The 25,200-nt window shown below is 38.8% G+C and overlaps 3 protein-coding genes across 4 annotated transcripts; all 3 read right to left on the minus strand.

Moving 5' to 3' along the window:
• Window positions 1–481: 481 nt before the first annotated feature.
• On the minus strand, window positions 482–11,897 carry srrm1 (serine/arginine repetitive matrix 1). 2 transcript variants are annotated; one of them, XM_079262073.1, is made up of 17 exons: window positions 11,810–11,897; window positions 10,858–10,947; window positions 9,732–9,854; window positions 7,174–7,344; window positions 6,654–6,748; window positions 6,065–6,289; window positions 5,792–5,983; window positions 5,556–5,675; window positions 4,499–4,707; window positions 4,142–4,216; window positions 3,429–3,515; window positions 3,075–3,210; window positions 2,890–2,976; window positions 2,106–2,588; window positions 1,827–2,007; window positions 1,365–1,538; window positions 482–1,256 (listed from the first exon to the last, which is right to left on the minus strand). In XM_079262073.1, the coding sequence occupies exons 1-17, from the start codon at window positions 11,828–11,830 to the stop codon at window positions 1,146–1,148; spliced, it is 2,580 nt and encodes an 859-aa protein (XP_079118199.1). In that variant the 5' UTR covers window positions 11,831–11,897; the 3' UTR covers window positions 482–1,145. The 2 variants fall into 2 exon arrangements, with proteins under 2 accessions (XP_079118199.1, XP_079118200.1); XM_079262074.1 differs by lacking the exon at window positions 3,429–3,515.
• A 1,600-nt stretch (window positions 11,898–13,497) lies between these two features.
• On the minus strand, window positions 13,498–15,937 carry tdh2 (L-threonine dehydrogenase 2; the record flags this gene model as incomplete). Its single annotated transcript, XM_079261550.1, has 8 exons — window positions 13,498–13,643; window positions 13,876–14,145; window positions 14,241–14,331; window positions 14,424–14,596; window positions 14,677–14,826; window positions 14,968–15,038; window positions 15,123–15,165; window positions 15,745–15,937. 8 exons carry the CDS (start codon window positions 15,935–15,937, stop codon window positions 13,498–13,500), a joined length of 1,137 nt encoding a protein of 378 aa, XP_079117676.1.
• A 1,178-nt stretch (window positions 15,938–17,115) lies between these two features.
• LOC306772524 (myotubularin-related protein 9) lies at window positions 17,116–23,184 on the minus strand (the record flags this gene model as incomplete). Its single annotated transcript, XM_079262035.1, has 11 exons — window positions 22,996–23,184; window positions 22,662–22,718; window positions 22,190–22,298; window positions 21,920–22,045; window positions 20,364–20,537; window positions 20,075–20,292; window positions 19,828–19,989; window positions 19,575–19,716; window positions 17,576–17,796; window positions 17,334–17,485; window positions 17,116–17,216 (listed from the first exon to the last, which is right to left on the minus strand). The coding sequence occupies exons 1-11, from the start codon at window positions 23,178–23,180 to the stop codon at window positions 17,116–17,118; spliced, it is 1,647 nt and encodes a 548-aa protein (XP_079118161.1). The 5' UTR covers window positions 23,181–23,184.
• Between the last annotated feature and the right edge of the window lie 2,016 nt (window positions 23,185–25,200).

Raw genomic sequence — 25,200 nt, forward strand, 5'->3', positions numbered from 1 at the left:
AACATCTAATGGTAGGCCATTCCATCCTATCCATCTCCAAATTCTGGAGGCACTGAGATTATCTGGCTGGTTAACAATGAGATTTTGGAGACACTGGACTGCCACAGGCTCTACAATCTCATTCTGATTAGTCTATGAATCAGTTGTGGCTTGTACATCTGTTACCACCACACACCTGGCAGGACTTGAATCTGATAACAGTGAATACCAACAGAATATTGCAGTTTTTCCCCCCCCCCACGATTCATTTAACAACTTACAAGCTACACATGGTTATAAATGGTAACTAATCTGGCTTTCAAAGAACGCATAATACAAAACCACCTGGTATTACTAAAAGGACAAAGAAATAAACCCACATTTCTTTACTTTTTGTGCCAAGTTATAAACCATGCAAATGACAATACTCTTACTGGCTTTAGAATAAACAAAAAAGAAAATATCCTAAAAAAAAAAAAGTTTTAATTCCAAAAGGATGACAAGTTGACAAGAGTCAAGGTTACTAATTACAAATGATATACTATAGCATTCCACAGAGATTAGCTACGTACAATGGTATTAACATAAATTGCATATCAATCCATTTAGAAAAAGAAATTAAAGCATTTATCACATCAAATTGCTTTAATCTTGAAACAAGGCAATTTCAAAGTCAAAAAGAAGCAGGTTAAATGATGCCGAACACTTCCAATAAGATATTACATGGGACAAGACATTTTCTCAAGAGTGCAGGCAGCAGTGTCAAATTTTCAGCTAATCATAGGCATTAGTAACAATATGTTACTGTATGGTAGCATGTCCCTACACTCTCCATAAGGTCAGTGGTCCATGCAAATCAGAGAAAGTCACTGCACATGCAATTATTTCTCTATGGAATCTACTATACACTGTGGAATAAATCATTAACCTGCCCAACTCAAACCTCTGAAATTTCACTGTTTCCTGCCGAACAATTTAAAAGTGTGGACAACACAAGCTTCTTTACAGTTTAGATAAACTATGTGACAAATCAAACTCTGAAAGAAACACTCTCCAGGATGTACCAAACCAATAAAAAGAAACAAGACCCAAGATGGAACACTTTGTACATTCTAAAGCTGAACCAGGTTGCGGACAACACTGTAAATGACAACAGAATTCAGCTTTCATGACATCGATGATGGAGACACCTGGGCCTTCCTCATGGAGCGCAGGGCCTTCTCTCGAAGGTGCTTTTCCAGATCATCCAAACTGTCTTCGACTTCGCTCTCTGACTCCTGAGCAAAAACAATGAGAGCTCTTTAGACAGATAAAATATTGGAGGATAATGACATCCATTGCTTAGAGACATGACAATGTCACAGAACCACAAAAAGAAAATGAACCTTTCTTGAATCGCCATCTTCTCCTGCCACCTGGTTCTCTTGACCATCCCCAGTCACAGTACCACTGCTCTTCTCCTTCTTATGTTTCTTGTGCTTTTTATGTTTCTTGTCTTTCTTGTGTTTCTTTTCCTTCTTCTTCTTCTTTTTCTTTCCACCACCATCAACATCTGAAGTCTGTAATCAGATTTTTGTAAGGACTAAATTAATTTAAAAAACACTAAACACAAGCATTACAATGTTGAAGAGAAATTTTGTTATAAGATGGTCCTTTCTCATCATCATGCCTTTTAATTTAGGTTAATAAACACAAATGAGAGAATCTATACTGTAGCGCAGTGATTTTTCAGAAGCAAGAACTAAACTGAAAATCTTGGTTTTCACAATGCTGACTAGATATTATCTGTATTCACCATCTATTATGCAACTACAAAATAGAGCAACATTTTGCTAGTTTGCTCAAACCTTGCTTGGAGATCGACTGCCAGACCCACTACTGGCCTTTTTGGCTGGGGGTGGTGGAGGAGATCCAGTAGCAGAGCGAGATGGTGACGGAGAGGCAGGGGCTGGACGTTTCTGAACAGCTGGATGGGGGGAAACTGATCTGGATGATGCTCTCCTTATGGGCTTCGGGCTTGGAGAAGGTCTGTGAAGAGTTAATTGGTTACATCAATACAAACACAGAAACATCGACAGGACACACACACAAAAAAAAAAAAAGGTTGGATTTTTTTTTTCCCTCACCTCTGGTTGTTGCGTGGCTCAGGTGTGCGAGAAACCCTGCGGATGAGTTTACTACTGTGTGAAGGTGAATGGTGTCTTCGCTGGTTATGTGGAGATGTACTGGAGGTTTCAAAGCGTCTCTGAGGACTAATGGAACCTCTCATAGGACGACCGCGGTTTGCAGGTGATGGGGAGAGGCGTCTGGCTGGTCCAGCAGGGGATCGTGCATCTCTGCTTGGCCTAGCAGAAGGCAACATTGGGCTCCTTCTGTGTCTGGGTGGAGATACAGAGGAGGGAGGTGAACGTCTCCTTGGTGGGGGAGAGCTTCTGCGCTTAGGAGACCGAGAGGGACGCCGCTTTGCACCCGGAGAAGAACGTTTTGCAGGTGAACTGGACAGCTTCCGTTTCTGCGGAGGTAATGGTGAAGGGCTGTAGCGACGTTGGATAGGAGGGGAATATCGTCTTGGAGACATAGATCTACGTCGGGGTGGGGGGGAAGGAGACCTGAGAAGGAAAAATGATGATATTCAAAAATCAAATTAACTGGAAAACATTATATATACAAATATTTTCTTAGATTTTGTATAAACATATTTTGTTGGACAGATAGAGATAGATAACAAGCTTATACCTTCTTTTTTTGTTTTTATTCTTTTATTGTTATTGATTATTTTTAGAGTTATTTTAGTCTATATGTGTGTGTATGTATGTGCTTTATTTGATGTATATATCTTGCTGTAAAGTACTTTGGCTGGCCATTGGCTTTTAAAAATATGCTTTATAAATAAAGCTGACATTGACATACCGGCGTCTAGGTGGAGATGGTGACCTACGACGTCGCGGAGGAGAAGGGGAGCGACGCCTGCGTGCAGGAGATGGAGAACGCCTTCTCCTGTTGGTGCACAAAAACAAAATATACATGAGCAAGAATGTAGACAACTGAGATTTTGGTTACAACATTTAGTAAGTAATGTGCAAACTGTATCTGACCTTGGTGAGGCATCCCTATGTCGCCTACGAGGGGAGGGTGTACGGCTGCGTCTCCTCCTAACTTCACCATTTCTGGCAGCAGGGGCAGCAGTTGTCCTTTTAGGCCCCTCATCTTCTGAGGACGACGACCCCGTATCTGAAATCACAAAACAGAAAACATGATCACCTGTTTTAAATTAGCCTTTACAGTATGGATTAAGGGGAAAAAACACCAAGGTTGGGGTTAAGACACAGCTTCTAAAGTCCATGAGACGATGTTGAAGAAATGACATGAACAGAGACTTGGTTAAAGTGAGCGGGGGGGAAGGAATTGGGAGGGAAAGAAGAAATGACAGGGATAAAAACAATTTTAACCTGAAGATGACTGTTGATTCTGCCTGCGATACTGACGTCGCTGCTGCACCGAATCTGCTGTTGCCCCTTTTTCATTTTTATCCTCCTCTGAAATGTAAAGCATTGAGTGTCTCATCAGTGTTAATGAAGCTGTGAAACAGCATGCCAGGAAATGTTACAAATCCAACAGGTAAAAGGGTTTTAACTACCCTTTTAATTGTACAATTTGACAATATATGAAGTTGTTCACTTGGACTCTATGGCTGAGATAAGATAAAAAAATTTTTTTTTAAAATGTCAAGGTATGTTTGCAAAATGTAAACCTTGTAAATGTAGAGAGATGCTTCAGCATAGTTTGGATCAATATCAGTCTGTCAATTTGATATTTACAATAAAAATCCCCTTGAAGCTGAAACTGCATTGTCACACTTTGGCAAAGACAATCCATTATCATCATTAGTATTATTCCTTCTTTTGAAAAGCAACAAAAACAAAGACAAAAAAAAAAGTACTGAGTAAACTTTGCTTCTGGAACTATGTAGTTATTTTTTTGCTATTATGAACGTTTACATTATATAAAACAACTTGCTCCATAGAATAAATAAAGGACAGGAAATCAGTATGTGCCAGTTTCTGACAAAAAAGTTGCTTAGAACGTCAACAGCCAGTCTTCACAACTGTGATCTGCAAAATGAAAGGCAAGCATAATTATTTCAGGGCAAACTAACACTGACCTGACTCAGACCCCTCAGAGGGTCTGGCCTTATCAGATGGAGAATCGCCTCTTCCTCCTTGTTTTAGTTTTACACCTGAAAGGGAGCACAGAAAGATTTACTTACATTAGTCACGATCATTTTACTTCTTTCCCATATTGCTAATTATGCAGCTTTAAGCATCCACTTTTTACATGCACAAGGATAGTTTTCTTTATCACCTTGCTCAACAACTTATTTTAACCAACAGATAAACTTTTGTTCCTTTCAAAGAAAAAATATGTCATTCAGACAAAGCCATGGAGCTGAAAGAGCTTTGGGTATAAGTCTAATAAAGCAATATTCCAATTATAAACCAAGTAATTGCAAAGGTCATACCTGATGATCTGGGTGGGGAACCAGATCCTCTGGCCCTTCTGGCTCGTGGAGATGGTGATCGTTTAACTTTTCCTGCAGGGCTAATAGAAGCATCAGGACGATGGACTTGTTTTCGTGGTGGTGTGGTAGATATTCTTTTCACAGGTTTTTTAGGTGAGCGAGAGCCAGAGGAGCTGCTGCCAGAAGATGAAGCAGAACGAGAGCGCCTCCTACAGACAACAAAGAGATTCATTTGAATACAGGCAAACTACAGGTCAGTGCTCCACATCAGGGATTCCCAACCCTGGTCCTCGAGGACCGGTGTCCTGAAGGTTTTCCAAGTGTTCCTGCTGGAACACACCTGGCTCAGACAAGCTCTGCAGATGTCTGCTAAATACACGCTGATTTGAATCAGGAATGTTGCAGCGGGGACAATTGGAAAACCTGCAGGACACCAGTCCTCAATGACCAGGATTGGGGATCCCTGCACAGCGTGTACAACAGAAGCATTGCTATGTAGTTTACGTCACATCAAATTTAAATACTAGAAGCCCATTTATGCTCAACATGCAGACAAACGGACAGTTTGGCCCATGTCCTGCATGAGTTATGTGCGCATTTTTTTAAATTTTTTTTTTAGGAGCTTAGATATCAGTTAATCCACGCAAAATATGGAGTAATACAACAATAAATAAAAGGGGCAGCATTGAGTTGTACAGCCCAGATACAACCAGCGAAAGAAACAACTCAGAGAAGAAGAAAGGGAAGGGAAGAAGACTACACAAAAAGTAACTTATAAAAAGTATAAAGAAAAGACAAACAAGTTGAGAACAGCAAAAAAACATAATGGTTTTATTCTTCTACTTCTGTTGTTTTCAGATGGTTGTAAACAACACGGCAGGAAATTACCCAGATGTGAACTCTGAACTCCACACTGCCCACTAGTGAACAAACTACGGCAATGTGAAAGACATATTGAAGTATAATAGCGACATATGAATGTGTTTGAAACAAACTTTCCCATTTGCATGAACAAGGGAGCATAAATGGGCCTTAAGCTACCCGTTATCTGACTGACCTGCGGATGGGGGAGCGCCTGTGTCTGTGTCTAGAACCAGTGGGGGCACGCCTGGGTGGACTCCTTCGGCGGGGGGACATTCTCCTTCTCGGACTTTGCCTTCTCCGAGGGGAGTAAGATCTGGTGTGATGAAAAGCAAAACGGAAAAACCTTGATAAGTATGAAACTTTTGCTTTGATAAAATTACATTAATGTGATACTTCACTACAGTGAGACACTGAATGTTAAGAATTAACCTTGAACGGGAACGTCGTCTGCGGGAGCGGGAAAGAGAACGGGAACGAGAGCGGTGATGAGGTCTCTCCCTCCTCGTATCCTTTTCCCTTTCACGAGATCTCGGCCTTTCCTCTTTTTTATGAGATTTCTCTGGAGAGGTTTCTTGGCCCTCAGCCACTGACTCTGCGTTCACCACCTCCACAAATGAATCCCTACAAAACACAGGCAGATACTCAAGAGTTAATGTGAAGTACTGTCAGTAGGTTAAAGGAAAAAAGAAAAATTACACTAACCCAGTAGAAGGAGGTTCTTTAATGACTGCCTCTGGTATAGCTCTCCCTGATGCATCTGGCTCCACGGGCTGCTCTGCAGGTTTTGTGGGTAACTGCATAAGAGGTGGAGGGGGTGAGCTGCATCCTGCAGGACTGGGTTTGCGTCTAGGAGACGGTGACGGGCTGCGTTTTCTTTCCCGCTTTACTGGCGACCTTCGACGTGGTGATTGAGACCGTGTCTTCCGTCTAGAACGAGGAAGCAGATAAGCACGTTTCAATCTTTGGAGATGAATTCACAAATTCAATTTGGTCTTTTATAATTGTAGCTTTAGTTGGGAAACTGCAGCCCCAAAAATAACCTTGATAACAAATACTAATATAATTTGAGGCCATGTAAAACCACTATTAATAACATTAATTATATCCTATTATAGAGTCATGCAATTATTTAATAGAGAATCATGGAATTTTCTTCTATCACTAATGAAAATGTGACATTTTTGTGTAAACATGCAAGTCAAAAACAGGCAATAGTGATGGAAACAAAATAATATAGGCAATGTCTTTACTTTGAACCATTTAAGAATATAAAATTAAATAAAAATAATACCTTCTAGGGCTCTTTGACTGAGCCCTCTCTCTGATGTCCTTGTCTTTTTTATCATCATCCACCTTCCGCAAGGAAGCAAGTTTCTCTTGTTCAATCTACCAGATATAATAAAAGTTGGATAGTCATGTGAAAAACAGTCAACAATGCATGTGTTTTGCAGACAAGTTAGGTCAAATTTCTTCACCTCAATTTTTTCTTCACCGATACTTTAGTTGTTTTAAAAACGAGCATCTTAAATAAAGATTTAAGGGCTCATCAACTGTGCGATGAGGGAAATGTTGTTCCCCTCTTGTCAAGAAATTGGTAATGTTCATGCATTTAAAATTTCCCCCTCATTCACATAGATGTGCACATGGGGGTCTTGTAAAATGACAAGAATAGAAAAATATTCAACTTTTGTCGCATGGCAACAAACCCACTGAGTGAGGGTTTTGACTGACCAATGAACTGAGAATCCAGTGCCATCTTCTGTTTCCTTCTTTTTAAAACAGGATGAACTCGAGTATGTTCAGAAGCTCACCTGTCTCTGCCTTATTTCTTCTTTCTTCTGTTCCAGAAAAGCAGATGGGATGCCGGCTATATTCTCCTGGGCACTTAACAGCAGGGGCCACAGGTCCTTCATGAACTCTCGGGCATTTTTGCCATTCAGGAATCCTGTCAGGTTGATCTGCATCATCTTGCTATCCGGGTGCTGTAACACACAGACGAAGGGGGAGAGAAAAAAAAAACATATGGCCATTGAAATAATTGGAAAATAAAACATCAGAAGGAGGTAGGGTCCCACAAATTGGATATCTACCTTCTATCCCTCTCTAAACTAAATGTGGGACAATTTAGATAACCCAATAAAAACATTAACTATACTGAATAGAATATTTAATATCCTTGGGTCTACTATTGAACTCGGTACCTTACAAATCTTTTTAAAAAAAAATTTTTTTTTTAAAAATTTTAAAAACTGAAAACTGTACTCACAAACTCATGAAACTGAGAATGCGAGCTAGCTGAAGGGAGACATATCTAGTATAAAAACTGCATGCAAAAAGGCCATTATCCAACCCTGAGATAAGTAAGGTACGATACAAACTCCCATTGAAACAAATCATTTCTCATTTCTGTTATACTGCCCCCCCTCCCCATTTTCCTGTCTCCCCACAAACTAAGCTTCAGCGGTTAAACAAATGACCACAATACAGAGTGCATTAAAACCCAACACAGCAAGTACAGTTCCGGTGTCTTCAGTGAGTCCCGTGGGATCAGTGGGCACGGAGCTCCCTTGGCTTGCTTCCGCCTCCCTACTGCTTGAGACTCAACCACCTTGAGCTTAATGTTATATCATTTATCTAAATTGCAAGAGACGAACAAGCAATAATGAGTACACAGTCACACAAAAACTTTTATTTTTTTATTTCAACAACTGATAAAATTATTGAGACAAACTGTAATGCCAGTTCTATTAACTATACCCTCTTTTTAAAATGCAAAAGTACTTAGCTTTAACAGCCCGCCCCTCCCATCAACAGCAAGGGCAAACAAAATGTAGAATGAATAAAATTAAATTATATTAATATCATGCTGGTGTCGCATATATTTATATAATGGCATAAAATATGTGAATATTTATCATTTAGGAATGAAAAAAAATTGTATACAGGTATATTACTGGAATAAAATTATACTGTGAATAGACTTGGGAACTTTTGATTACATTAACCTTTTCTCCAAAAGTAAGTCTGTGCAATGGGAATTACCCATTATCCAGACATCCGAAGTGGGTTGATGTATCAGTGGAGAACAAAGTGTGTTTTAAGGAACAAACAAAACAAAAATAAATGAATAAAATAAGGGGCATAATATTGTAATTTTTAAATTGCCTTGTAGGCAAAAACATGCACAAAAGAGTAATCAAAACTTGTGTCTTTCGTAACCTTATAGTTTAAATTTAACTAAGTACAACTAAGCTGAAAAGTATTGTTTCTTGTACTTTGGAATCTTATTTTTGCTGACCTCCGGTGGTTGAAGTTCTCAAATTGCAACAGCAATGCACTTGAGTTGTCTTCTATTTATACAAAATGTTTTACACTTGGTTAAAGCATTTTTTCCTTTAAAAGTCATACTCACAGGGAAAGATAACAGTAGGTCAGATGAATTGCCCTCCATTTCCTCAACATGAAAGAGTATTCATACAGACACAGCTGAAAACAAATCCCCAGAACTCTGTTCATGGCATCAGTAATTTTTGTCACTTCTTTAAAAGGAAATTTTGGTTTACCAACCATTTCCTTATTTATTTTCTGTAAACTACACAGTTAGGCAAAGACTTTGCTTTGCATTTCTTTGACAAGCACAGAAAAAAGTACTTAAGTGTGGTTACAAGTGCAAAAAACAACACTTCAGACCACACCCAACACAGGTGCAGATGATGGGGAACTTACAATCAGGGGCGGTCAGTGAGACAATACTTTTCAGTTTAACAAGTAGGTTTTTATAATAATAGACAGAAAAGGATTTACTATTTAAAAATAACCTCTGGCAAATTCTTAAACTTGGCTTGTTTTTATCCTTTTGATGCACTTAAATTGAAAGGGTCTTTGTGATCTAATTATGCACTAAAAATGCCTAAGGAGAATATGATTATGACATTGTTCACTTGTGTCTTTCACTAACATGATAAAGGTGATCCCTGTATATAACTCACCTCAAACCACATACTGCATCATGAAGGGAGAGTTGGGCTCTGTGACTTTGGGCTCAGGAGAGAGCTAATTAGATGTTGGTGCTATACTTCTGATGCAAGGTATAACATCCATATTGGTTCAGGCCTTTTAAATCATAAATCACATCATCATTAGAAGGCTGCTGAATAAAGGCACTTTGTCACATAACAGCAAAACATTGTCATTATATGAAAGAAGTTTTAAACCAATTTTTAATTTACCCAATCAATTTCAGTTTGATAAGGATTGGCTATTATTTGCTTATATGCCTTCTGACTACTTAATGCCCTCTTATTTTTAACAGTTTATACAAGGCAAAAGAATAAAACAAAAGAAAAACAAATCCAATTTAAGACATTACCTTCTCCTCAAGTTGGTTGAATATGAATTCAATGACCACATCATCCTCAAACCCCAGAATCTCTGTCACGCGCTGCGTAATCCAAGGTTTGATGACCTCTAGGTTCACTTTGGTCATGTCCACCTAAAAGCAAAACAACCAACTAATAATCCCAAACCAACCACATTTAGCAAGAACAAGGGCTGTGACAATATGCTTTCGTTTCCCATTCAGATTTTTTTTGGGTGCCAATTCGATTTAAATTGCAATTCTCACAATTCTTTGATATTGCAGATTTTTGAAGATTAAAAACATCAAAAATGTTTAAAACTTTTTTTTTTGCTCGTCATTTTTCCTCATTTCAAATGAGGAAAAATTAAGACGGTTGCCAGATCATCATTCTGCTGCTATGATGCCAAAGACAAGTAAAAAAAAAAAAAAAAAGGGTTGTGACGATTTGCTTTTGTCCTGATTCGATTACAATTTTTTGGGTGCCGATCCGTTTTAAATTGTGATTCTAACAATTCTTCGATATTGTTATATTTTGTAGATTTTAAAAAAAAAAAAAAAAAAAAAAAAAAAGTATAAAACTTTTTTTTTTTTTTTGCACGTCATTTTTCTTGATTTCAATTGGGAAAAGCAATCATCATCATTTTGCTGCTATAATGCCCAAGAAGACAAGTTAAAAGATCAATAAAAACAATAAAAATGACAAATTTTGTCATGGATCCCCCCCCCCCAAATAAATAAAAATATCGGGGGGGGGGGGGGAAAAAAAAAAATTTAAAATTGTGAAGCAAATCGATCTGATTTTCCCACCCCTATAAAAAAAATCAATAAAATTGACCAAAAATTTATAGTCAATTCATTTCATTTATATGGGGAAAAAAATAAGTATATATATATATATATATATATATATATATATATATATATTAAAAATCTTTTTTAAAATTGTTAAGTAAAAAAATCTAGATTCATGATTTTTTTAAATTCGATTTTCCCACCCCTAGCAAAAACTAAACAAAGTGCTTAACATTTTATTGCTATCAAAGGCAAATTTCTAGAATTAACATCTTACAAGTTTTGACAAAACTCAAGAAAAACATGAATCATTTAAATGAAACATCTTTATCAGCCATCATACCTTCTTGTCCAGGCATTCTGCAAATTTCAGCTGCTTCAGCAGTTTTTTCTGCTTGTTGCTGAAGCGGTTGTCCTGCTCCGCACTTGTACCCTAATTTAAAAAAAAAAAAAAAAAAAGAAAGAAATGTTAGATGGCTTGTTGGAGGTAAAACGATAAAAACACAACTCCAAATATACGCAGGCTACTAAAGTCCAAACACACGCAATTTAATTATAGCTCCAACTGTGTGTCGGCAAGTGCTCATAGGAGCCATGTGGAAATGAAAACACCTTTTTGGAAAGAAAACTAAGTAAATCGTGCTCAAAAGTTAGTTTGTTTTTAAATCCCCGTCGCAATGTGTTATTTTAAGACAAAAAAAATCTGGGTCGCATGAGACACTGATACGAACAAGCTAGCTTTAGCTAAGCTAACCGGCTGCTAAATCTCCAAAAAGGGGCTCGCCATAACACTAAAGGTTTTTTCTCCTGTAATAGCAATTATATAAACATATTATCCAAAAGCATGATGTTTTTATTTATTAACTCTGTTTTATAATCTAGCATAAACGCAGCAGCGGTCGTGACTGGCTCGGGGGCCGGGCGCCATCTTTCCACCAGGCCAACAGGTTAGCCACTCAGCTAGCTACACTGGCTCGTCTATTTCCTGCTTCCATGGCCTCTTAACAACATAAAAATGTAAATATGTCTTAGAACTCTAACATTAGGTGGGATTATTAGATTATAATCATGTATTTTAGAAGTTACTTAAACAGCTCAGTTGAAAGAGGGCGCGGTAAACCATCACAAATTATTTTCAATCGGTTGATAGACGAAGCCCTGACCGGAGTGTCTCGAGGTGTATGGCCCTCCACATGAATACATGCGGTATTTTCAATAAAAAAAACTAAGATTATATTAACATACAACACAGCAAGAAGACAAAATGTAACTAGGCATTAGTTTAAATGTCTTACGCGGAAGAATCCCGCGTCCATTATTGAGAAATTGGTCGTTTCAGGCGCAGTGGAAAAAGACGTGTTTGCTCCGGTGAAATTGTGAGTAGCGACCCGGATGTAGGATTAGCGCATGCGGCGCCCCCACAGGAGGAAACGAGAACTGCGCCTCATTTACTGACCCAAATAGATAGATAGATAGATAGATAGATAGATAGATAGACTTTTAGAGGTGCACATTGCTTCTTTAAAACATTATGCTCAAAAGGCGTTTTACAGTCTGATTAACTAAATTTTGAAATTTTTACGAAATCATGAATGTTTCATCCTTCTTGCTAGATAGGAGAGAGAGAGAGCATCTGGCCTGTTACTAGAACACAGTTCGTTAGCCAGTATTTTTTTGGTGTTAAAGCACATTATTATTTACTGGATGACTTGCATAACTTGCATATTAAAGCACCTATAATGCTGGAGCAACATATACTTTACACTTATTTCAGGGTGGATATTTCACGCAAGACAATGCTGAACGACATCCTGCACATATTACAACAGTTGGACGCTGTACTGTAGCCTGCTTACAGTCCAGAACCCTCACTGACTTCAGACATTTAGTCCTGCTTAAAATTAAATACACAACTAATAGAGACCCGAAAAAACAAATATTCTCATTGTTAACATTTGATATGTTTCTTTGTATTATTTCCAAATATTTTTTAGACTTAAGTGCTTTAAAAATAATTTACTTTTATAATTATTTCAATTTTACACAGCATACCAAATCAGGGTACAAAGGAAGCTGGAGCATATCCACTGAATTGGAATAAGCAGGATAGAAAAAAAGTAAGGATAATGTTTAAATTTCCAAGGTAAACACACATTTCAGCAAAATACAATAACCAGCATAATTTGGCTAAATAACATTTTATTTATATTATTCAAGTACTTATTATTTTAACACAGCATTTTTATTAATTATTTTCCTAAGTTAATAATTCTCGACTTGATATTGGTACTCATTCATAACCAAAGTCACACTGCTGGCAAAAAAGTCAAATAAAAGGTCTCTGTTAAATGCCACAGCAGGAGTAGTGGAGATATATATAAAATATGTGATTTTTTTTTTGTTGTATAGAATATATTATAAAAACTGCTTGAAGAGACAGCCAGAATGCAGGATGACTCAACATAGTCCAGAGTTGAGTGAGTCAGCTATTCCGGATGATCCTGGAACTGAGATGTGCAACAGTTTTGTCACTCAAAGTGTTCAGTTGCTTTATATTGTAGACACTGTGAAAGACAAGGTAAAAGAACATGTGTTCATGCATGCAATTAACATGACATTTGGAAATATCTTAGGCTTAAGTATTTTTTTGTTCCATTTGAGGTGACATTCCCATCTGTAAAGTGATGCTTATAACAAATAAAAACAACAATGATGAAGAGAAGATTTAACAGTATATGATTCCCTGAAGAAGACTGAAATGTGTAAGTTTGTGTACATGTGTATGACGATGTCACTTTCCACTGTATATCGACAGGTTCTGATTAGGAATTCCTCTTTTACATCCCAGTGCATTGCTGTTATTCCCCAGAGAAAAACACAGGATACTGATTCAGAATATGAAGTGAAAAGAAACTGTTGGTAAATGCAGGCTAAAGGAAAGCCAGTGGTTGGGCACTGGTCAGTCTTTAGGGAGAAAGTTTTGCTAGGTGACAGAAAAGCTTTCGTTGGTCCTCTTGTCTCGAACGGAGCGAAGCATGTCTGACACCAACTCCTCAATCCCAAAGGCTGGCGCCCAGCCCCAATCCCTCCTGGCGTTGGAGTCATCAAATCTCACTGGCCAGCTGTCAGCTTCAAATCATAACACAAAATCACTATATTACTACTGTTCTATTAGTTTCTATTGCGATTTCAACATCATAGCACCATTTTCTTTCTTTTTTTTTTTTTTTTAAGCACCATTTTCAACATCATTTGCACACATTTTACAAATGACAAGTGTATGACATGAAATAACATGCAATGCAATTTTACCGCCCATTGTAGTTAAAGTTACATCTGTTCCACTGGCGTTAAGACGTACCGATGGTCTGGCGAACAGAGTCTGGATTGTAGGTGACCTTCAGGTGAGGCAGATGCTTGCGGATTTCTTGGGCCACCTCCTCTGGAGTGAAGCTCATGGCAGCTATGTTATAGGTACGCAGTGACAGCTGGCACTCTGGAGTCTGCATAAACTCTACTGTGGCCCGGTGGCAGTCAGAGATATGCATCATGGGAAGCCGGGTGTCGGGACGCAGGTAACACTCATGGTGGCCTGTGCTGAGAGCGTCGTGGAAGATTTGTACCGCATAGTCTGTGAATACGGAGGTTGAGAGATTTTAGTTTGTTTAGCGAGGTCAAACTGTGGAATATTTACCTAATAAATGAACATATCAGATGTAGAAATACCTGTTGTTCCTCCACCAGGAGGTGTGTTGACTGATATAACACCAGGGTAACGAAGGCAGCGGAAGTCTAAACCATATTTATGATGGAGATACTAAAAAAATAAAACAGGCCAATTAGTTTTGACATTTAGGAGTTGATATATATCACTATGTCTCTCTTAACACGTGTGCATTATAGTCTTACCTCCCCCATCAGTTCACCATGCACTTTAGACACGCCATAGATTGTTCGAGGGCGTTGAACACAGAGGTCAGGGGCCGGGTCACGTGGAGAAGAGGGACCAAATGCTCCTATGGTGCTGGGCACAAAGAGCCGAAGGCAGTTCTCTAGAGCCAAGTCCAGAACATTATGTAGGCCTGGATAGGAAGCAGAAACTCAGACAGAAGCATCTCTAAACCTGCTCGAAGATGGAAACTCTTAAAATATCGAAACAGACCTGTGATGTTGATCTTTCGTGCCAAAGCTACATTAGCCTCCCCGACGGCACTCAGCAGAGCGCTGTAGTGGACCAGCCAAGTAATGCGATTATTTACAATCAGTTCTCTCAGATGCTTGTAATCCAAAACATCAGCGTATACAAATGGGCCTAAAGGGAAATAAGTATAAAGTCATGAGAGTACTTAAAAAGCAAAGGTTGTGTATTTAAGCATTATTTGAAGAAAACATATGTAAATTGTAAAAGCAGATCACAAAAATGTCCAAAAATTTGAGTTAAAATCTTGCATACCATTGGCGACAACATGAGGTGGAGGCTTCTTGATGTCTGACAAGATGACGTTCTCTTTTCCATACTGTTTTCTAGACATCAACATTACATATGATGAGTCATATGTCAAACATTTCAACAAACTGGGAGGTGTCAAGAATTTCTGCACATCTCACCTCAGCATCTGTGCAAGTCCCACACCTAGCTGCCCCAGACCACCTGCACACAGAGACAAATTTCATCATTTGATCTGTCGCAAGAAAACGCCAACAAAAACAAAAACTTTTGGTGTGCCATATTTAGGCCAACAAATAAAAGGACAAAAAAATATAAAAGCTTTTTGTTTGTCCTGAAGCATTATTCCAGAACAAAAAAAGTGACTACAGGCTATTATTCTCCTTCCCTTTATGTCCAAACACCGTCTGTACGCGCTCTATTGTGATGAATCAATATGGGGTCCTGCTGCAAGGGCACAACAACGTGAAAAAAAAGGCAGAATACTACACACCTGTAGTATTCAGCTCATAGTGACAAATGTTTCATTTTAATAATCCTGGATTTTACAAGACAAGAAAATATACTATACTATGTATAATACTTATTTAGAGTTTGCCCAGTGCAAGGGGCTCCATTTTTAATGTAACTGCTCCTAGGTCAACGATACAAAGCAGCGACTGCTCAGTGAAAGTGGTGGGAAACAATGGCAGCGTCATGGGTTCAGTTTTCAGGCAGCTATGGAGAAATTAATCAACTATAAGCAAATATTGCGAGTTAATGAAGGCTTGGAACTGGTGTCACCTGTGATGAGGACTCGCGGGTTTTCTGGAAGATTTTGGGAGTTGGAGCTCTCTTGGCTGTTCCACCTGCTCATCTGGCTGGATGCAGAACTGAAGCTGCGACTGGGCCAACTCTGCACCCTGCTGAGACAGCCTCGGCAAAACAGGCCCAGGAACGCCGCTGTGGTCACACACTTCTGAACACCTGGTTGCATCTCCAGAGGTCCTGAGGAGAGTTACCATAACAAACTGATTACACTAGATTTCTTCCTCTTGATGATGAGAAGTGGGGCACAAATATGTTGGTGTGACCCATCAGATATAACAGAAAAAAGGTAAAAAATATATCACCTGTGTGCAGAAAAGTTCTGAAATCCCGGATTGTTGGTATTTTTTTAATGAAAAGCCAATAGACTCAAATCAATAAACCCAGAGCTATTCCTCAAAAACAAAATGATGAAATCAGAGCATACAAAATATGATTACCATCAAACTGGTCACTGTCTCAGCTCCCCCAGTAGTCACTGGATATATACGCAGGTGTAGAAAGTCTTCCTGGACAATGTGGTCCTTGTCCAATTAGTGCAGTCGCTACGGCCTGTGGCTCTTGAATGAACAGGACTACAGTCTCCAGCTTGCAAAGCTCCGTGTGTGCAAACATGCTGACTTGCTGTGCACAGGGATTTGCATTGTGAAGAGTGTTTAGCTGAGCTTAACAGGACTGGGAGGTGTGTTTGTTATACAACCTTATTCTATTGATAATATTTATATGGAAATATATGTAATAATGGAATCATACTATAATTATGCAGTGAACAGGCTATTATTAGAGGGCAATAGCAGTCATTTGGTGGTTTAAAAACTGTGGAAATGTGATAAAATAAAATATTAAAAAGGGCCTTAATGCCATTTTTAGGAAAATATTTTTATGAATAGTTTTTTCAAAGACCAAGGGGTGAAGCTACGAAGGTAAGTGAGTAAAATAAGCTTACTTTAATGAGCATAATACTGGTTTCTCTGTCAAAAAACAAATAAAAGTGAAATAAGACATTTTAAAAAATCTGTTCTATTAATCATAATGTTCAATTCAGTCAAACAGTATTTATATAAAGTGATTATTGTCTAAAAAATGTCACTATAAAAATAAAAATTTGTGGATTACGTAGCAATTTTTCTGTCACCTGACCTTCCCAAGATCTCGGACATTTTTCAAAATAATGCACCCACACACTAATCAATTTTCCAATAATATTACCTTTATAAAAAATTCTTAATAGCCATTCTGTACATTTCAAAATATGAGGAACCTTGCAAACTGTGAACATTTTTCCTTTGAAAGTTTTGACACACTCATGCAGACTATATTTAATCATTCATGCATACTGTAGGGCCATTAGCTGAAGGCTAACTTCCCCCACTCAATGACCATATTCCTTATTTCCTCCTGAATCTCCTCAAGGTGATGAGCCTGCTGGGTCCACCTCAGAAAAAATCCTGCGAATCAAACAAAAACTACATTAAAATAAATGTTAGAATCTACAGAAGCGAGCGTGCATCACTACTGATCGTGATCACAGATCAAAAAGAGTAGTTTTGAACATATACGCTCACCTCTCCAGAGCTGCAGGGACTGAGGGTGAACTGAGGGCCAAATTGCCAAATCAGTGGGTTCATAAAGAGCGTTTGAGTAGAAATCTCTCTCCATGGGCCTCAGCAGGGCTTGGAACAAACAATGAGTCTTGTCCTTAACTCCTAAAGCACACCTAAATGGGACAGAGTTCAAAGACTAATGAAAAGGATATTCCAGTCTCTGTGAGGTAAAAAAAAACTGTGACTGTAACCAGTAAACGGACCTCTCCCGATCGCTGTTACATAAAAAGGTGCCGTAATCAGAGGCGTAGGCTTCGGTGGCCAGTCTCAGGAGCAGCGCCTCAGAGAAACCCAGCGCCAGAGGAAACTGACGCCACAACTGCCACACACAGTCCAGCATCAGCAGGAAGACCGGGGACTCCTGCTGGAGACGAGCGTGGGAATAAGCGGAGTGGGCACATCGCTGCTGGAATGGGTGTCCGGCCTGCAAAGAAGACGTCAAACAAATACTCATATGGCATACGCAGCTTCACTTTTCAACAGCCAACAAGAAGAGTTTTGTATTTTTTTATTAGATAGTAGCCATTTAAATAAGTTTGTGCTGAAACACACACAAACAATTATCTTGGTTATTTACCAGTTTAATTAATTTATATAATTTGGTTTTGTCAACGCAGCAAATTCATCTGCCAAATTATAATAATTAAGATTTAAATGGAGAAAAGAAAAATAAACCAAAGTCTTATGAATTATTTTAAACATAAAATGATTTAGCAAAACAAACATAAGTGTGTTTTACTTAATCTGTGGCCACTACATGTAGCACACTGAGTATGATAAAGTGATTTTAAGGTATTTCCTGTTAGTGTTAGATTATGGAGCAACATCCTTTTAACAAGACATTTGGTCATAACCACATGTGCGCTCGTTGAGTAGCTCTGCAGCAATTCTAAAAAATGTTCAACTTAATATTGCAGCATGTGTTCATGGTTGGAGGAAAAAGTTCTTTGAGTTGAGTGTTGCTTTGCAACCCAAACAGGATTTAGGAGAACTGCAACAAATACCATAAATGAGCTGTCGCAAGGACTCGGCCCATGCAAATGGGGTGCATGAGGTGGAAAGGTTTCATTGCCATCACTTTGGTCACTTTATTACCACAGATTCTGGATGTACTGCTGCTCTCTCTTCAACAGCATAGACAGACCATGTGCAAATGAATGTGTACTTTGCAAATCGGGTGCAAAAATGACTCTTTTACATGACTTTTGAGGTCCTTGGACGCTGGATAAACTGTGAAAAATAACTATATAAAGATTCTACATGAAAATATCGAGCATTCTGCAGAACTGAAACTTAAAAACTGGAATTGAAAATGGATCAAAGGGAAATAAAATGGCTTATTTTTTAAAAACAGCTTATTTAGATCATGGGTACACTATCCTGGCACAGATCTATTGTTTAAAGTGTATTAAGGTGGGCAGGAAAGACTCCCTGCACTGATTCTTACTGTAGCAAAGCTGAATAAGCCTCTAACTGAAGACACTCCATTGTTTGGTTGGTATATTTTGCACAAGGTGCAAACCGCAGTATCATGCATTATTTTCAGCAAAATGTGAAAGATTAGCCTTTCTACAATCACTTCTAGGGCTCCAGAGTTGCAAATATCATAAAAAAGATCTGAAATGTACAACCAAAGCGGTCAAATAATGGCCAAAAGAGAACAATATCAAAGCTTTGAGGAGGCCCAAGCAGAGTCCAGATCTTAATCTCATGCAGAATGTGGAAAGGAACAATCAGAGTGATATAAAAGATCCTGTCTGGGAGATTGTTGCAGAAAAGAGGTGCAAAATACTTGATGCTTGTTAAGACTTACATAACTTTCTCTGCTGTGATGGCAAACAAAGGCTTAACAATGAATTATTAAGGAAGCGCACAATATAATTTTAGATGTACTATTCATTGCTAAAACAGCAAATAAACCAATCTATAACAGTGTTTTACCATGTCTCATCCTTGAATAAACATGTTGATCGAATCAAAATGGGTTTGGCTTTGTATATAAAAGGATACATTTTAGGAATTGATGATGAAAAGCACAGAAATTGAGTCTTTCCTGATGTAACCAGAGCTTTTTTCTGATTGAACATACAGTGTTTGAGGTCATTTGTAAAAATATGCTTTGTTTCTACCTGTTAGTTTCATTCTATTTATCTTTTTATAAAAGTATATCTCATCTTCTCACAAACACCACAAGCCTCTCACCTGCACCCACTCTCTCTCCAGCAGAGCCAAGAATCCCTCAAGTGTTCGGCAGTGTGGGTCCATGATGAGCTGAGCCAGAGTGCTGATGAGCAAAGAGCAGTCCGTCCCGTCAGATCCGTGAACCAGAACTGAATGACCGTCTCTGCACAAAAACAATAATCATTCTACAGGTCTGCAGTAGAAGTCCCACATTTATTCATTCATTCTTGCAGGATGTTTTCGAGCTGCACTCCAGCTACAGGGACAACTATACCTTTCCACACACTCCGCTAGCAGGCCAGCAGTAGACAGAGCAGTTTGGACATGAGAAAGCCACTTTGAGTTCTCAAGTTTACTGAGCCAGCGATCCATGTTGTGGGAATCATCACTGCAAGCCTCCGCCAGTTTAATCAGACTCTCCTGGAGTGCTTTGCCTCTGCATAAGCATGAAAAAGTGCATGCAGCTCGTTTAAAAGGAAGGATTATTATGTTCAATGTAAACTTTTTGATCAAAAACACACTTTTCCATCTGTCTGTGCAGCCTCTTCCAGCGCTCATAGCATGATTTGGACTCAAAGCCTCCACCTGTCATCCGGGCCTGTTGAACCTGCTGGCTGGAGCGCGTGTCAATTATGTAACCTTTATCTGACCCATCGATCACAGCCTGGAGGAGAAGCTCGTCTTCCTTACAGCGCTTCTTATTGGCTCCAGTCAGTGGCTGACTACTGCGCACGATCACCTGAAAAGTTGTAGTCCAGTTAGCAATCGCCAGTCACATTTGTAGGTGCAGTGAGCGCTAAAACACCTCACCATGCCATTTTTCCTGTGGAAGTAACATAAGACGGGGAAGCGTCCTCTCTGTCTGAATTTGGCCGCCTTCTTCAGCATGTCATCATCGATAGTGTTTGGAACAATGACTGCTTGAGGATAGGAGGGACACACCGAGTAGTCTCTGTTGACGCTGCTCAGTCTCCACCTTTTATGCTGCAAACACACACACAGGATGTTTAAGGTCACAAGTAACAGGAGACTGCTAAGATTATCTGGAAATCGTAAGAGTCCAGCAAGCTGTTACAATCAATACAAATCTGCATGCTAACATTACCATTAACACTGACATATTGGTGTTTTATTGATTTGATGGAAAGCCTGATCGGTTACCTTTACAGCTGGAAATAACTTCTAAGGATCGTGTTTCTTCGAAATGAACAATAACAGCTTTATGTGTGGGTTGTGCACCAAAAAATGTGCCAAAATCCTCTGCAATGTTCTCTCGCTATCATTCACTTTTGTTTTAAGATTAAAGTACTGCCAGATGTGTTTTAGTCACATATGTGTGGGATCAGTGCCCAACACAACTATGCTGGTTCGGCTTCAACAAACTCCTGGCTGAGGAATGGGATGCTAATCCAAGGCAAAATGTGGCTGCGCTTGCGAGCACCATGAGGAAAAGGTGCCAAGCTGTTGTGGCGGTGGATGGATCTTCCATAAACTTCAGAGGTCCTAACAGTGTAAAATGATTTGAGAGTAAAAACAGACATGTATTTTATTTTTCTTAATACTGTGGGAGAGTCTTTGGCAGGACTTATCTCTCTCTCAATCAGTATGTACTGAAATTTGATAGGAGGCCTTAAACAGAAAGTTTTACTTTCTGTTTAAGGCCTCCAGGCTGTGATCTGTTCAACAAAAGGTGCAGCAGCAACGTTCAGTCTTTTAAAACATGTGACTTTTTGCTACCTTCCTGAAAAAAAAAAAAAAAAAATCAGCAAATAATGAATAGGTAAAACATCTCCTAAATATGAGCTCTTTCACCTCATTCTAAGCTTCTTTCAGAACCATTGAATGTTTTTACTTTGCAATTTGTAGCTACACACACCCCAAAACTTCACAACTCACATGAAAGCAAAGGGAGTCAGCAGGACAGAAATGCATAGAAATGCAACTTCTACTCAGTGTCTTCTGGGTGAAGCACGGTAACCAGGCCACCCTGATGACAAATGCAGCCATCCCATCTATTTTGAGAAAACTGTGCCCATAAAACACAGAAAACAATGCTTTTCTGAGGACCTAACCCTTCACCATAGCAACCTTGCCGATCCCAGAGGAAGACAACCATGTTTAGCATGAATTCAAGTTGTGTGCAGCGCAGTCTGACTTTATCGGAAAACAAATGAAAGCTAAGCAACGGGGATATCCTGAATGGTGACCCCTGCATTCAGCCTCCCTGGCACTTTCCTGTCATATGGTTGTTGGATCATTGTTGGAAAAGGTGGCATTTACAGCTTTTTTCTCTCAACAAATCTTACTAAAAAAAAGACCATTTCTGTACAGCAGAAACAATTGTGAGAGTTTTATATGTTGCTTACAAGCTCCTTCATTTGATTGAAATGCTTTTCAGGGGTTGAGAGACCCCACTGGCTCTTCAGGCTGAGTTCAGTAGGTCTGTAAAAGAAAGGATACATCTCTGGCACATTGTTCAGACAGGACAGGGCCTACAGAAGAGTAGAGAAAAATGTTGTAAGTCATTTAAAAAAGAAAGATTGCACTGTGATAAAAACATATAAAGGCATAACTGTAAGTGTGACAACATTGCTGTTTAGTCGGCTTAGCTTGGTTTTGGTTTAATTTCTGTATACCTCAATAGAGTGGGCAACGTTTAGACACTGTTCCATGCCTGGTATGTCAAGCTGGAGAACACGCAGATCTTTGCACTTGATGGTTATCGTCCCTGATGATCCCGACATCCTACATACAAACAAAAAGAAACAAACATCACAAAAGCTATGTCTGATGTAAACTTTTCCCGCTCAGAGTCCCATGTTTGGAATATAGTTTTGACTCTAGCTGTGCAGGAGGCTTGGCTTGCAGCCGAGGTGGAAGGCAAACCCAGTCGACTGGGATGTCCATATGAGGAGGATTTCTCTTGCTGACACAGTTCTGACTGAAAAGCGGTTTCAGCAATGCTTCACAAGGCATTAAACATGGTTAGTAGCAAGCCACACAGAAAGTGAGCTTGAGAAGTGCTAAAAAGACAAACAACTGCTGCAATCTTATCTACAGTGCGGGCACAAACACAGCGGGCATATGGCAACAGCAGCAATGTCCAACCTTTCGCTTTGACTTGCATTAGAGAGGAAACCGGAATAGCCCACAAGGTTTTCCACTCTAGTTAAAAAGATTTCATGAATAAATTAGACAGCAAACATCCAAAACATAGTTTTATTGTGTGTTTATTAGTTTGACCATGCAAAAGTCTGTGAAATCCTCAGAATAAATTCATACTTTAAAGGTTTGTAATCTATGAAATTAGTGATTAGTAATTAAAAGGATGTGAAGTGTGATGTTGAAGCAAAAAGAAAACAAAAAAAACGAGTCCTAAATGCAGTCTCAACATGTTGTGTAGCCTAGTAGGATGTATGGTTTTTCCACCAATGGTCCTCACCTTTTCTCAGTGGCATCGATGTTTCTGAGGAGCAACAGAACCTGCCTGGAGCTGCCCTCCTCTCGGTCCGAGAAGAGCAGGTGGTGGCCGGTGATGCACAAGGTCCCTCTGATAGGCGGCTGCAGCGGCTGATGGAGCACAACATCCTCCACGTTGGCCGTTTTGATGTGCTCCGAAAACTCCATCAACTTTCCCCTTAAAACACCCCAAAACCGAGATTTTCTTTTCTTTCCTTTTTTTTTTTAAAACACCAACAAGTGGCCCTCCACTTCAAATCACTTCCTCGGCTCTTTTAAGAAAATGAAAGCACGCTTCCTCTTCTGTACACAGAGATTGTTGGGGCAGCTCCGCAGTTGCGCTCTGCTTGCTCGGCGATAAGGTGTCTATAAATAGTAAACGTCTCATATTTGCATGAACATAGCCGTCCCCAAATGTGACTACATCTTTTGGAAAACCGCACGCAGAACGCCACGCTAGTGTGGAAATGGAAAATGAGGGGCTTGAGGTGACAAAATACGGAAGTGCGCGTTTCCTGAAAAGAGAAAGCAAGACAGGCCACATTTAACGGCCAAAAGTTATGCGTGCACAAGAAGTGATGGATCTGCAATGTGTTAAATGGTCGCTAGATGGCGCTAAAAGGCAGGGAAGCAGCACTAAAACATTTTCTGCCAATGGCAGCGACGTACTTCTGCACAATGCCGTAAAAAATATTGATTAATTCATTTTTTTCCCAAAGCTTATGTAGTTAATAATTCATTTCCACCATAAAAACTAACAAAAGTAAAAAAAAAAAAAAAATCAAAGAAAGAGTACAAAAGAAAAACAAATACTACGGCCTATATTTTAAAATACAATAGTAGCATTCAGAGGGGGAATATTTAAGTGCATTTATTGTTTTCCTGTTAAGTAACTTATAACGTGGAAGTTGCAGTTCATATGACTTGTATTTTCTAGGTTTTATTCTTTACTCTTCAGAAGGAACATAATCTTTAATCCATCACATGCAGTTTACGAACAAATTATACTGATTTAGGCTGAAAATACAAAACACTCTGATGGCTTGATCAATTCAGGTCACCAGTTTAGATTAAACTACCAAGGAAGGTCAAGTAAAATGTAAAAATGATTGCAACATGAGTAAAAAAAAAAAAAAAATCACTATCTGGTGTCTTGTCTGTATCTTATGGACAAAAAGTTTCATTTTCTTTAACATTAGACTGAGAAAATAAATACTTACTTACTCCATAAAATAAGCAAACACACATGTTTTAAAAATATATTTAGCTACTAGGATCCAGACTGTCTTTTCATCTCTTACATTTGTCTTAAGCAATAGTGACTTTAGAAGGTCTTCCAAAGTTGTTCCTTGGACATTGGCTGCTCTTTCACTTTTTTATGTCATCATACACATATTAAGTATATATTAAACCCATATATGCTTGTTAAGGGTGAATCTATGGAGCTGCAAGCTTATAAACGCCAGGAAATCCTGTATTTTTAAGGCATGTACTAGCAGTCTGTTGCAAAGACCCATAAGCTATAAAAAATTTAAAAAAAACACACACACATAATTTTTTATCATTTCTATTTATCCAAAAAGGACAAATAATCTAAGATAAAGTTAATATTTTTGCACGAAAGAGATGAATCCCAAAGAGTTATTCACTATAAAAAAAATATTTTTTTAAAAACTTGGCAATTTTCAGCATTGTGTAGTTTTTGGAAAGGCAGAAGATGTTTGAAGCTGAAAACAACAAAAACAAACAAAAGATAACAACTCACAGCAGATACATCTTATCTGACTAAATTAATCCAAACAACATCTGAAGCAGCAACTAAAAAGATGCACCTGACCCTTTTGTTGTTTTCAGCTTCCTTTGAATCTCAACATTATTGAGGCAACTTGAGATCACGTTGACAAAAAGCAGAACAAAAGCAGCCAACATCCAAAGAAGTCTGAAATATCTTTCAAGAAGCCATTACTTCAGAAAACCTCTTAAAGAAATGAAAGCAAAGCTTCTGAGAGTGCTCAGACTTGGTTAAAAATAAAATCATCAAATAGGCTATTGCTTTAAATTAATTTTTACTAAATTACTGCACCCTTTTCTGGCAAAATATAAAGAAATCAGGGTTGACTCAAGACTTTTCTGCATTATACTTTTTTGCACTCTTATTGTAACAGTCAATTCCTGCTTTGGCTTTGCA

This window comes from Telmatherina bonti, assembly GCF_933228915.1.
Source record: "Telmatherina bonti genome assembly, chromosome: 22".
Classification (NCBI taxonomy): domain Eukaryota; kingdom Metazoa; phylum Chordata; class Actinopteri; order Atheriniformes; family Telmatherinidae; genus Telmatherina; species Telmatherina bonti.

Coding starts and splice junctions, on each gene's coding strand:
- srrm1 (XM_079262073.1), bottom strand. CDS start 11,830: ATGGACGCGGGATTCTTCCGC. Junction 4,708..5,555: donor AGGCGCTCCCCCATCCGCAG/GTCAGTCAGATA, acceptor TGTTGTCTGTAG/GAGGCGCTCTCGTTCTGCTT. Junction 1,539..1,826: donor GCAGTCGATCTCCAAGCAAG/GTTTGAGCAAAC, acceptor ATCTGATTACAG/ACTTCAGATGTTGATGGTGG.